Source organism: Ambystoma mexicanum, chromosome 7p, assembly GCF_040938575.1.
Source record: "Ambystoma mexicanum isolate Mex_15411 chromosome 7p, UKY_AmexF1_1, whole genome shotgun sequence".
In the NCBI taxonomy this organism is placed as follows: Eukaryota; Metazoa; Chordata; class Amphibia; order Caudata; family Ambystomatidae; genus Ambystoma; species Ambystoma mexicanum.
Genome location: NC_090939.1, coordinates 743,312,775 through 743,327,402, shown reverse-complemented (window position 1 = coordinate 743,327,402; position 14,628 = coordinate 743,312,775). Strand labels below are relative to the sequence as shown.

The following is a 14,628-nucleotide window of genomic DNA, read 5'->3' as shown; positions in this document are numbered from 1 at the left end:
GCTAGACCACATTAAAAAGGTCAATTCTGCACATATAGCTAGGACCCTGGCCAATCTGGACCCTAAGATGGTAACCCAACTAAAAGCATGATTTCTATCTTTTATTCAAGATCAGCGCAAATCATGTGAAATAGACATAACCACTAACTGGAACCACATAATAATTGCTTCAAACTCCACCAAAGAATATTTGCTATGGGAAAACAACCCGGCAGAAAGGAACCCTATTAAGAGAGCTCGCCTTAACGGCCCATCAGTGCAGTCACAGCAACATGGTCCCGCAAACCCTTAGAAAAATACTGCCTCTTTTGCCCTACTCAGGATGAGGACCTATTGCATTTTATGCTTTTTTTGTCCTAGCTATGCTGGCATACCTCAATAAACTTTGAAGCCTATTCTTAAAACTACCAGGATCATGCAATGCAGATTTACCCAAATGTTCTTGATATGGGTGGGCACCCCCTTAGTTGGGTGGAGCATGATGACTTATCTAAGACCAGCTCTGTTCTGGAGGAAATGTTTAGGTGAGATCTAGATGTTGCTTCCTTTTGAACATGTATCCCTCTGTGACTAGTGCACTTTGCGAATGGGGAAATTAGGGCTCAACAGAAAGACTTGAACGAGGCGTGATCTGAGCACCGTCTGGCCTTGTAACATTAATGTAATGTTTGTGGATGCATTGTAACAATTTTATTCTTAACTGTGTAATTTAATATTTGTGAATGTATGTTAATTATCTCCTTTTCATGTTGTGTAATGCAATTTTAACTTGCGTTTTTATGGATATTTCTTTCATCTGAAATAAACGTAACAATAACAATGGCATATCCTGCATCATCGTCTACCGCAAATACTGCCTCGTTAAAATTTTCACACAACTCTTCCATGTTCTGCCGTGAGAAAGAAAGGTGGTAGGAGCACCCCCTGCATAGTGGCATTTGGCTGATGCTTGCAATGTCCTGATCCTGGTTCACTTCACAGATTGGTAGTATTTGTGTGAGACTACATCTTCCTTACTTTTGTCAATGTCACAACCTCACCTTTGCTATTGTACCACACTGCCTCCTAGTCAAAGTTCCTTATTTCCCATTATTATTCCATGTTTACATCACATGCCCACTCTACATTAACATGGATGCTTGGTCTTTCTTTTATTTTTATTGCAGCATTGCCAGGGTCTAGATGCTCAGTAACTGATCCTCCTTCAAGTCCTTCACAGTAACTGATCCTCCTTCAAGTTGTGCACCCTTCGACTGGACTTTACCGGTATATGTTAATTGGGAACAGTTCTTCTTTGTTTATGTGTGCCGGTATGGGTGTTGCCAGGTTCCTTTTTCTAATTCAACGTACCCTAGTAACCAGCAATGGCTGCCTATTTGTCCTTGCAGCTTCCCAACTGTTTCACCGTCAGGGACTTCCTTCAGAGTGCAGCTGTCCTCCGATTACACTATTGCTGAATTCCTGCTTACCGGACTATGGATAAATGTATATTCTTACAGAATTCTGATCCCATCACTATGGTGACTATCTTGCTGCCATTCGGTTGCTTCGTGATGGTGGGTACCGTGGGCCTCATCACTGGTCGCTCGTCCCAAATGTAATGATGCACCCGCACAACTCCACATCAGTTTGTTGATATTCTTTGTGTATATAATTGGTCCAGTTTTATAGTAAAGACCCCAACGGACCTTCTTCTCTTGTCTGCGTTGTTTCTCTCTCTTTCTCTTTCTCTCTCTTTCTCCTGCAGTCTAGAGTCTCCATCCCATCGCAAGCTCTGGAATGCCACACTGCTCAAACGAAACTAGAGATAGGAGTTTTGTGGGTTTTCTTCTGTTGGCGTAGGTGATAGTGGCAGAAGCCTCAAGCAGTAACCTTTGACAATATATGAGACCCACTAGTATTTTAAAATGTCTCGTCCTTGGATGTTAAACAGGCTTATCTTGCTGCGTACTGGTGTGGGAAATGTGTTTGGATGAATGTCGAGTGTGGGTGCCAGTATTTGAAACATGTCTGACGGAACATTTTACTGGAACCACCAACATTGCAACCACTAGCTTAATGTTGGAACGGAGCCACCTCTTTTTTTCTGGGGGCATTAGACTCTGATTTCAAAGGTTGCCTCGACTTGTAAGCCTTAATGGCATGTATTAAACTAAGAGCAAAGTAAAGGTTTTCACAGTGGAGGAGATGGTTCTCACTCTACAGAGATTGGACTCATCCATATTGCATTGGGGGCAAAACTTTTCATGATAGCTAAAGGCAGACACAGAAAATGTTCTTGGACATCAGAAATCAGGTTAGAAGCCTCCACCATGCACACCGAGTATGGTGCAGAAACCCCCATCTCTAAATCTAAAGCTCAGTGGTTGAGGGTGAATTTTCCCTTCGACTCTAACTCTGGATCCTGTCCTTTCCCTGCGCATACCGAAGACAACTCTGTATGGACCAAGGCACGATTCCTGCATGGAAGACACAGTACGGCACAGGATTCCAGTTGCCGGGCCACATGACAAATGCTGTGTGCGGGTGAGCAGCTGAGAAGATATGTGCGTAGCGGATACACACCTTGAAATATGTGATATGCAGCAAAAGACCTATGGGGATAAGGGAATAGAAATGTTTAAGGTTTTAATAAAAACATTTTGGGAAAAACCCAAACGGTTTGAGATATTTTAAACATAGCAGTGTGGGAACCAAGGACTTGCACACCAAAAATCAGGTCAGCATTGTGAAAAATAAAACACAAATGTACCCAAAAATTAGAAGACCTCATGAACAGTACTCCATTTTGACTGCTAGGCAGAAAAAGAATAACTGGTGCTTGGCCTGGGGGGAGCGTGGGATACCAGGTGGGGTTCTGTGGTTCTATATTCTAAATTCTTTTGCTGCTTTATCCAGCATCTTTGGCACAGCTTTGTGCCCCATGCTGCCTACAGAAGCAGGCATTGCCAACAAGGTGAAAAAGAGGGAATAGTATGTTGTTATGTTACCAGCATTTACAAGGCACACTGCTGCAATTTTTATGGACTAAATGTGCTCAAGGGCGTCTGAAAGAGAGGGGGCTTGGTTAATTTAGTGGGGTGAGAGGACAAATGCAAGACAGCTTTGCTTTTGTTTTGGGCATGACATCTGAAGTACCCATGCCCTGCATGCAGGTCTGCTTCTAGTTGTGTCTAGGGAATAGAGGCCTGTGTGTCCAGAAGGGCAGCCTTGTGTGCCTGTGGTGCTAGGATGCACTGGCTGGACGGTGGTATGCAAGTTGGTGTAGAGTTCTGTTTGATGTCGGTAGAGAGCGGTTTCAGAATTGCTCTGTGTGCAAGGCATTGGCGGTCTGCGTATGGCATGTATGAGCACAGACGCGCGTTTTGAGAGGTGCGTCGCTTATATATAGTGTCCCTCCAATCTGTCGGCAGCAAGATCACAGTTGGGCAGATACTACAATTGTTGCATGGAAGTGCATGAAGGCTCTGACCCGGGAATTGGTGAACCCAGAGTCGCTTAGGTGTAAACAACCTGGTGGCATCCTTAGGCCTCCAGTCCCAACTCAGAGCCCAGACTGGCCAGATAAGCACGGGAGATGTCAGGCTTGCTAGTCACATTGGCCTGCACAGAAGCTCAGACTAGGGGTCCAAAGGTTCTAGCAGGAACAAAAGGCAAAAGAGCTCACGCGGTCTGACCCGCTTTCCTCAGGGAGAGGCCAAAGTTACCTATCAGCTCTTCCTGCCATGGGCTTTCAAGCAAATTGCTTGGGAAGGGGGGTATAAAAGGGGACAGGAGCCCTACCAAACTCCATTCAGCGCTGGACCATGGACAAAAGAGTAAAATCAAAGTGTTTTCTAAACTTAAATTCCATGTCTAAGATTATTCTTTTGCATGAAAAGTCACATTAAGTAATCCGCGCCCGTGGACCCCTTCTGTAATACCTGCTAACTTTGTGCGGATGCATTTGAAAGAGGGGAATTAGCTCTAATGCAAACCACATCCCGAGTGTATTTTTCCATAGAGAGGAAAAAGAAGGCCCCAGAGTCCCTCCACAGAACCCCACTACTTAGGGGTGGAGGCATAGAACCCCTTTCACATGAAGGCCCGCTGCACCCATGCTAAACAGTGACTGCGTACAAAACAAGCAAGAGCGTCCCAGCAGGAAGAATTGACTCGAATTACAATAGTGAAATAATTCACTGCACACTGTCTCAATGTGTAAAGATTGAGAAAGCATCACATATATATGGGTGCCTCTACTCGCTACCTTTAGTATTGAGTGTCCTTTCATCGGTTCACTAATCAACAAGAAACCATCTTCATATGGGGTTAAATCACACACATTAATCTACCCCGAGTAGATCTGCAAAACATTGAAATAATGGAATATACGACTTAGTGAAATTAAAACATATATACAAAGGTTATGAAAAATGAGATATTGTTTCTAAATGAATATATTCTGGTTATTAACTTGATTTATGTAACCTGTTGTATTTTGTTGTTTTTAGATTATATTTTTACTTTTGCTTTGGGAATCATTATTTTCTATTTAGGTTGAAATCTGTTAATATTTGAATTTGTAGATTTTTGACAGCTATTTAAATAAATTGTTCTTTTTTCATAAATAAGCTGTATGTTCAATACGGAGTGCATGCACAAAATTACAGTTGTCAAATTGCCATTATGGCAGATTAATGTGTGTGATTTAACCCCATATGAAGATGGTTTCTTGTTGATTAGCGAACCGATGAAAGGACACTCACTACTAGAGGTAGCGAGTACAGGCACCCATTTATATGTGATGCTTTCTCAATCTTTCCACATTGAGACAGTGTGCAGTGAATTATTTCACTATTGTAATTCGAGTCAATTCTTCCTGCTGGGATGCTCTTGCTTGTTTTGTAAACTTCCTTCCCAGTCCCAGTCAGAGTAGGGCGGTACCCTTCAGCTTATAAAACAGTGACCGTGTGGCATGAGTGCATGTGTACCACTGACACACTTTGACAGAAAGGTGGCCAGCCCAGCAGCTCTGTGCAGGTATGTTGTGATTCTCCGGTGGGTTGCAGCTGGACTCAGGCTCATCTTATTAATGGGGGCAATGCCCTGGTGTGGTCCTCATGCAGCATCTCTGCGCTGCTAGAGGAACCCACTGAGAATTTTTTGGTACAGGCCCAGGTCCTGCTACAATTGCTGCTCGATCATCAAATATTTTCCCTCTTTGATTCCATTGGAAAAGCCAAGTTACAAAGGGATAGCTAAAAAGGTACGCAACTTGAAAAGGTGGGAATGGAAATTCGGAAAGAAAAAAAAGATACTTGCAGCAGCATTTTGTGAAGGACTGTGATGCCCCTTATGCCAGTTTTACTTTCACAAAAACAGTAAATGCAAATGTAAATAAATAAGGCGAATTGTCTACTGTACTCAAATTCATGGAAATGTAAGTGCATCTTGTCCTGTAATGTCAAATGTACATTCTCTGAGAGCTTTCTGTGATCTGGGAGTTGAATAGGAGCTGGGTTGTATGTCTATTACTTTAGATCCTGTCAGGTGAGGGCAGGCTCGCATACAGGTTCAGAAGTGGCCTGCCAGCTGCAGACTGCAGAAAATCTCTACTTAACAAGAAACTCTATAACTGCTGAACCCATATGCATGCATTGGTATTGGCTGACCCCCAAACCCTCACCTGTAATAATTGGCTCACAACTTGCGTCAAGTGTTGGCAATAAAAGGCTGTAGGATTTTACTGTACAGATATGGTTATGGCAATACACAATATCACATATCATAATTGTATCATACTTTTGGCCACCGGGTCCTGAGGTTACCCCCTCTGGTCCGTGCCCGCCTTCTTGTGTCCCACGACTTGTTGTGGGCACCGTACAGTGCTCTGTACTTCTTTTTGTTCTTCTCCCTTCTTTTGTATGGTGGGAGGGTTCTTTGGTAAAGAAGCAAAAACTTTGGAAGACACTGAGTCAACAGTGAACCTCCTGTTTGTTTGGGTCCCCCTTCAGGGTCCACAAACAGATTGTGTTTGCTCAGAGCATGCTGCTCTTATTTATAAGACCCAGGGAGGCCCTGGGTCTTTGTTATGTATCTAGTGGGGGCTGCTGTTGTCACAGCCCCCGGTCGGATAGCCGACTGTCTGGCCCCCTGATGGGGGCAGTTCTTTGAACCTGGGCCCTGCCTGACTGTTGGTTTCCTTATGGTGCTTAGCACCTTGCTGTTTGGAGGAAGTGTGAGGTGACTGTTCACACCTCACCCTTCCTTGGCGTTGTGCTGCAGAGACTGCGCGTCTCTGGAGCTGGGGGAGGAGAGGAGCAGGCTGAGATAAGGTTGGGACTGCCCCTCTCCCAGGCTGCTGATGGTAACAGCAGCTACCCTGCCTCGCTTTTGGGATGCCCTGCAGCATTGCCCAAAATGTCTCCTTGACGAGGAAAGCAAGCCCAGGAGCAGAGGGAGAAAGAACCTGGAACAATAGAAAGAAAAATGTGCCATGATGAAAGTGCAAGGTTTCAAACTGTAGCTCATCCAAATTCAACACAGGCAAAGGGAAAGGGACCTTTGTTTTTCCGCTCCTTGGGAGTGAAACTATTGCTGAGAGTTTGGCCTAGCTCCCGCAAACTCAGTTCTCACCTCTGTTGAAGAGTCAGTTTGCGCGTGGATTTACTGACTTGGTACTGTACAAAACGCGGCACCAGATCCGGACCCAGCTTCAAGTACGCCCCTCGGTTGCTGCCCTCTTCGTAGTAGTTGGAGGCAGAAAATATTGTGACCACCTGCGAGTATGATACAAATAAACAAGTATCGAAATTAAATATCCATCGCATTAACAGAGACCACTATGCTAAAAGAAGTTCCATCTCCCTCCCATGCCTTCATATGGCTTTTTTCTTGCGAAACCTTCCTACTACCCCAAAAGGAAACAATATTAGTTGATGATAATCTGTGCAAGGTAAATTATAGACATCATTGCCCACCCCCACACCTTTTTTATCATGCACGCTATCCCACACTCAATGACACTGCTCAATCCTACTTCGCATCAGCCTTTGTGCTCATATGAAATGCTAATTCACACTGGCACCATCTTTTTCTTCTTTTGTTATTATTGCACTGCAGCGATTTGTTTACCCATACATACGCAGCCGCAGTTTGCACTCTGTGAATGAATAAGAAATGATGCCCGGACACTTTTTCATAGGCATGCAAATAATGAGTATGCTCATTCAAACCCAACCTGCCATTTTGTCAAAGGCTTCTCTTGGGTGGTAGCTGTAATGCTTCGCTTTGCTTCACTCGGGCCTTTAACTATGGGCCCCAGACATTACATGAAGCGGTAATGCCCCTCGCCCCCACTGCCCCAGCTCGGAGCTTATTGCCTAATTGGGTCTCCCAGGATGTGCCAAGCTCCTGGAGCTTCTGCTGACCCCCCCTTGAACATTCTCTGGCCACTAGGATCTTGGCGGGAATCCGCTTGCGACACTGCAATGCATTAGAACACATGTAAATTGCTCTTGATAATTCCCATAGTCTTAGCGGGGCTTGAGGATCAGACCTGTTCATAAGTCTTGGAAACTCCCACAGTGAATGCTCACTCAGCCTGCCCGTAAAGCAGCTCTCTTCTTTCAATTTTTAAATTCAGGTCCGTAGTCACAATTTTAGACTGTTGGAGTGCTGGTATTTCACTCTTTCTAGTGCACGCCACAGTAACGCATGCATGGATCTGCCACAGTGCTATGACTCAAGTGTAACCTGTGTGTGGAAATAATTTCAATAACATGTGAACCCTTACCTAATTCAACTATTCCAGATGCTGGAGGCCATTCCTGATTGCTGTGTTCATTATTAGCCCCTTGGTTGTGTGATCTTTCAAATTGAAGTCTTTACTTGCTCAGGCGTGAGGATGTGATTGTAAGCATGGCCTAGCTTTGTGTTATTTCATTTAATTTCTTTCCAAAATTAGCTAAAATATGTCATTGCTTAAACATATTGCTTAAAATGGAGTTGACAGGAGCGGGACCTAAATAGGGGAGTGGGGAAAGGCTTACTGTAGGGCCTAGGCAGAGATCAATGATAGGGTGGGGGTGAACAGCCAAGGGGAACAGCCAGCTTTAACTTCTGAGCTTGACAAATAATGGGGAAGCCCAATGCTGACTATATTTCAGGGAAGGCCGTGGTGGAGGAGTGCTGGCACGCAGGATAGCACAGGGGCAATGCGCTGGTCTTGGAAGCAAGACCACGCCGAGCAACAGAGGTTTGAATCCCGGATCCGCGCTTAGAAACCAAACTCAGGTATGGTATTAGGCACATTATAAAAAAACCATTAAATAAATAAATCAAATAAATACGCAGGCATAAACGTGTTAGGGAGGATGGCGGAGGAGTGGACAGGAAGTTAGTGAGGACAGCCTGGCAGTGATCACTGTTACAGGGACTAGAGCATGGAGGCTGGGAGAGACGTGGTATGAGACCACCAGTTGAGCATTAATATGACCAAACAGAGGATGGAGACTTAGGCAGTAAAGCAGAGGCCCTTTCAGGCAGGGATCACAGTGACCATGAGACGCTTGGAGAAGTGAGTGGGGAGATGGGCTGGACTATCAGACAATGATTACTGAGACCTGAAGGGAGGCTGTGGCATTGAGGTTGAGGTGGGTAGAACTGTCCAGCATGAATTAATGTAATCCAGAGAAGGGCGGGAAGGTGGGTGAGATGGTGGGTAGTGCAATGGGATAAGGACTGTTCACACCAAGGTGAGTCTGTGGACGCATGTGTGAATGTGAGCGTGGAGTTTGGCCAGGATTTGGACAGAAATGTTAGGAACGGAAACACTGTGAACGGGAAGAAGGGGACCGAGGGATAACAGGGGCTGAGAGGAAGCGATCACTTTCTATGAAGAGCAGGAAGAGAAGGACGGTGCGACTTGTTAGTGGGACCATCGGGGAAAAGAGCAAGCAATATATATATATGATCAATTTTGGTTGTTTAGGGAGATCATGCTAGTTCTGTGTCCGGTGGCAGGTATCACGATGCGTGTATGCGTTGTGCCTCTGACCATTTTCCTTTCACAGCACAAAAAGCATCTTCCATCAATTGTCTGCTGTGCTCCTCTTTGACATGGTATAATGAAGGAGAAATGACATGGACCCATTTCCTGCTAATCCAAAGAAAAGAGGCAATAACCCTGCCCTTGCCAAGCAAACATGTATCTGCCTATCTTCTAAATGGCACCAGGATGCCTGGACCTCGGATACAGAGCCCCGGTACAGCACGCTGTCTGTGGCAGACAATTCTATCTGGTGCTTCGCAGGGGAGCCTTGTGTCATTACCATGCCATGTTTCATCTAAAAACTGGTTGAATGGGTGCTTCCATGAAGGCATTAATCTGAGGGACAGCATTTCAGATCCCTATCCTCATGGTTGACTATTTCTTTGGTTGGTCTTCTGAGGGTTAGTGTCAATAGAATACTTTGGGAGCCTTTTAAGGTAGACAACATTTTATTTTATTTTATGTTATAGCTTACAGGGTTAACCGAGCTCAAAAGCAGTACAGCACTTTACAATGAAAGGCTTCCAGCATTATACAGAAAGTATTGATCCACCGTTCAAATATATTGAAGGTGGTTTTGAGGCTGCAGCACCCCAGGTCGTGGCTGCTGCAGAACTGGCTTGGGGTTATGGAATTCCTCAAGAATTGGTGGAGGAGGGCTTTGGGGGGTGTGGGGAGAGGGGATCCAATAAACAGATCACCCTCTAGCCTGTTTGGCTCCTTGAGGCGGCCTAGTGGCGGCCCCATTGGGCCAATAACTGGGTTGCATTTAATAAGCCACCCTTTCAATCAGACCTGGGATGTAATTGAGGTCCCAGAAATGAGATGATAGGTGTATAGTTATTTGAAGATACATTACATGACAGGATGATGAGCCACAGCCCTGTCTAGAAACCTGGACCGCAAGAGGATGGCCCAACTGGATGAGTGATCTTGGATACAGAGCCCGGTACCTGTCTAATGATTGGGGGCGTGAGGGGTGGGATGGGTGTTGCTGTAGATGGAAGGGGTGGGAGGCATAACCTTTTTACACACAGTCCTAGTGGTTGCCCATCCCAATTTTGCTAGTTGGTTCAGACACTCAATTCACTTTTTCCAGTTTGTTTGGTGTAGCCGGCAGGGCAGTTCTGGCCTCTTTTTGCTCAATGGCCTTTAGCTATTCCTGCCCCCTTACCTCCCACGACCGTGCTATGATTCAGATTCCACTCTGAAATAACAATCCGCTGTAACCTAATCTCTGAGAAAGCACAGGTGCAAGCCAATGAGGTGGCCCTTGAGTCATAAGCGCTCAGTAAAGTTCCCATGAAAAGGTGTTAATCAACCAAGCAGTGGTTAGAAGTAGTCGACACATCAATAAAGTAAATTGGAAAAACCAACAACTTAAGGATCAAAATACATTAGAGCATAACTAGTAATATATCAAATAAGGCCAAAGTAGCATTTCACTGGCCTTTTAGAAACTATAATGATGGATGAGAAGGAGGAGAGGCCACTGTGGTCTGTACAGCACTGCATTCAATGTTTTGTTATTGATAACATTCCATGCATACATACATGCATGCATGCATGCATATAACTGTTAAGGTTACATGCATATTTTCCTAAAACAAGCAAAAGCCTAGCCCTTTAGAGCCACGCTTTAGATATGACAGCCACAGTAGTTCTGTGACAGGGCACTTAAGCTTTCCTAACTATACTGCCTGCAGAGCAAGCCTGTGGCTGACAGATATTTGAAACAGGCGTAGCCAATACATTTTGCATTCAATTAGGCAATGCTGATCAATAAAGAGCCAAGAGGAGGAATGTGGTTTCCATATGTCCGTATTTTTCTCCAGGCTCCAGGTTAGCTGGATAATGTCATGGCCCTAAGGCTCAGGATTCCAGAAATCATTAAATGTTAAGGATTGGGTCAACCACAAGGTCACAGCACAGTTTAGAAGCTCACCTGAAGTTTGTCAAGTCCATTATAGATGTGATCCATCCGCTCGATACGGAATTTTCAGTCCAATGGCAGAACCAATTTTAAGCCACGCAACAGCCGATTGGTCTAATGGCAGTGGGCTCTGCTGCCAACCACTGTTAGATTGTGTACTGAAGGCAAGATATGCAGCCGTGCTTCCTGACTATTTTATATCTTAAAGATGCCCTGGCTACCGTGGGAGTGTTTCTCCTGATCCTGCCTGTGCAGATCAGATGCCCAAAAGGGAGAAATATCTAACACAATCCAAGTTCTGGCCAAAGGCAGACTGTACCACACAATCAGGACCTTTTGGCTGTTTTCAGGTCCAGATGTCAAATATTCATGGAAGTACTTTGCGGTCGTGTCTCCATCCTTCAGCTGTTAAATGGTTGGGTTCTTGGATCAGCAACTACAGTTGTATGTTACTGAAGATCAGTCCCTGGGTCTCAATAGGAGACTTCTATAAAAGAAAAAATGAATCCCGGCAAAGTGCGTTGCTCTCCTCCAGAGCGCTGCCCTGGCGTGTGTCTTCGTGGCTATTTTGGTTCTCCTTCAGAGGACGAGGATGGTCTTGGGGAGAAGGAAGAGCTGGAAGGGATGGATGTGGAGCAGGAAGGAAGAGGTACAAGATGAGGAGGTTGGAGGAGGGTTGTGGGTCAAATGGAGCTTGAATATGGAGGTGAGGGGATGGCATCAAGAAAAGGATGAAAAGAGAGAACTGAATGGCATGTTAAGATTATTGAGGTCTGAAAAAAGTGACGGGCTGCAGGATAACCAAGTGATGCTGTTTCCTGAGACCAGGTGCCTGGTAAAGATCAGCGACCTGGGAAATTCACCTATACCCGCCGTGCTGGAAATTTGTCTACCCCGAAATTCCCATGCAGTAGCACTGAAATCAGCGCTGTTGACATGTCAAGGAATTACATACGGCAGCATTTTTCTCCAAAGAGTAATTTACTAGTGGCGAGCCATTATGTGTAGACATACACGTAGGCGGCTCAACACTGCAAAATTCTGGTCATTTCTTCTCCAACATGCAAATGAGTTAACACTGCCTGCAATGGTTGCATGGCAGGTAGCTTTTACAATTACAATTAAACGCTGCCTGACATGCATATTTTAGGCAGCATTTACAATGGATCCCTATGGAGTTTTCATGCTTTATGCAGGGGCATAAATCCGGCGGGCTCTATAGGGATCCCCAGCATTTGCACTGACATAAAAATGCATGCGAAGCAAATGCTGGGGCCATACAAATGATGGAAAAAGGGGTGTGATGTGAAGGTAAGGCATAAAAGCCTTGCACAAGGCTTTGACGCCTACCATTTATGTTAGGCCCCAGATGAGCTTGAGCTGCATGGTGTGAATAAGACAAGGATTTGTCAAATGTTCTGCCGATTCAATAGTGCCTGTCTCTGCAGTCCTCTTTTTGATCAGCATTTGAGAGGAGTAACGTAGAGAATGCAGGAAATGAAAGGATGAGGGGAGTCGATGACAACCAGCCACTGCAAGAAGAAGGAAGATTTTTCCGTGGACTCTAGTGGTCCATTTTCCCTTAGGGGCAAGAGCTCCCTTTTGAGGCTCTATTTTCTTGCTTTGTCCTGTTGAGAACCTCCCTAATGTGCCACCATCGTAGCTGAGAACGTAACTTCACATACTGGTTCAAGATATAAGTACCCACTACGGATTTGGAAACTTCCTCCGAAGGAGGATACGGCAAAGCAAAGTCAAACGCAAGTCGCATGCTAGGAAAAGGCGGGATGTAGTATGTGCCGCCAGTCACACATCTTCAACAAAAGAGGATCTAGATTATGTCAAAGAAGAGTTTCCACTGGGCGCCTGCGGAAACAGATTCACAGTCTCAGAGGGGAATCCCGGGGGCAAAACCCGGTCTAGTTTTGGCACAGCAAGACATCTATCCAGATTCTCTGCAAAATGAACCCGCGGGAAGCCAGTGCGCCACCAAATAATGCTATACCTGAGGTACTCAAACATCTGATACACAGAGGATCAACTCCACCTCAAATATTAGCTGCTGTAACTTGTTTATATGCTCAGCAGTTTCAATTGCTTTCTTTCGTTCAGCTGCTCATAAGAGTTTTAACTGTTAAACTGTTCTTGTTTAGTACTTGAAATACAACTGCATTATATATACATATAACAAGTAATTTACTGTTGACAACGGTAGTGTCGCCCAAACGAGGTAAGAAATAAGACGAAGACTACCTCAACCAGAAGGCACATGAAATTATTTTCTTGCGCCCAGTTCTTTAATTGTGGCCCCTGTGTTCAGTAAATTCAATATAAAAAGTTGTTGTTGCTCTGTATTAGGGCTATCTGCAAGCCACGAGTTTTCAATAGGCATTCTCATCAGTGCTATGTCATTCACTAGAAATAGAACATTTTACTAGCTATTACCACGTGGATTTTCTAACATTATCAGAAACATGGTTCAAGGTCTATCCTGGAGCTCCTATTGTATCACCGCCCAGAAGAATTTACTGTGCTCACCTCTAGCAGACTGCCGGGAAGAGAAGGGGTGTGAAGCGGTCACGCTTATTCTGAAAGAATATGTATAAATACAGACTTATCGATTTCATGATATCTCAAGATGCAAAATTCTGGAGGTTCATGGGAAACAAAGAACCTGCTTCTACCAATTTTTAATTTCAGTATGATTCTAATTTTATGAGATTATATTTTTTAAGTATTTTTAATTCCGTGAGACAAACAACCCCTCTCATTTTGCTTAGGAACTTTAGGTTTGATATTAATTATGTCAATGACTCACAAGCATTGTGCTGGAAGGAGTCTCCTGTGGTACCCGATTGTCAATTCTGAACCACTGCTCCTACTCATAATAAAGGACGCACACTGGATTGGATTCTCTCTTGAACCATTATGCTGACAGATCAGAAGGGCATCCCTATTAATTGGTCTGATCACCCAGGTTTGTTTTTCTCCCTACCGTCTTATAAGGCACTGCAACCTGCACAACCCAAAAACAAAAACTGGCCCCAACACCCTAAATCCTCTTCTGCTAAACATCGAGGCTGACAGAAAAAACAAAGCTTCTACAGATCATATTGCTAATATTTATAATTTGTTCCTCATCCAAACAATTAACAGCGTCATCCCCATCAGGACCAGAATCATTCATACTCTAGGTAATAACCGATATTCATCGAAACTATAACTTCAGAGAGCCACCCTTAGAAGCCTGGAATGTAAATGGAGAAGGAAGCCTAAATCTGAGAATTGCTGAAAACATCGACAAAATGCTACAAATCTGCCATGATTGCAACCAGAAAAATATTATTTTCGCTCATCAAATCAACAGCTCTGCTAACTCTACTGAATAATGATTTACAGTCTTGGAAGGTCATAATAATCTGTGCTAAATTAATATTATTTCTTAACTATCAGAGGAACGATGTAATGAAATTCAACTGGCCCTTACAAAAAAAGATAACATGACCTTATTTTCCAGTAATAAAATATTCCTGCCCACTATAGAAAGAGAAACAGGCAGACTATTCTGGCACCACTTACCACTTGAGTGTACACTGGATAATATAGAAAAGTTTGAGTTCTGGCCTGTTTCCAGCCAAGAAACTAAGGAGATCGTCACCTC

General features: G+C 44.3%; 1 protein-coding gene across 2 annotated transcripts in view; it reads right to left on the bottom strand.

The window, feature by feature from the left end:
- PPEF1 (protein phosphatase with EF-hand domain 1) overlaps positions 1-14,628 on the bottom strand; it is a 587,279-nt gene that overhangs the window by 83,503 nt on the left and 489,148 nt on the right. For both annotated transcript variants that reach the window (XM_069636856.1, XM_069636855.1), the window contains exon 13: positions 6,619-6,761. In XM_069636856.1, coding sequence (XP_069492957.1) covers positions 6,619-6,761 — 143 coding nt within the window. The remainder of the gene's footprint in view (positions 1-6,618; positions 6,762-14,628) is intronic.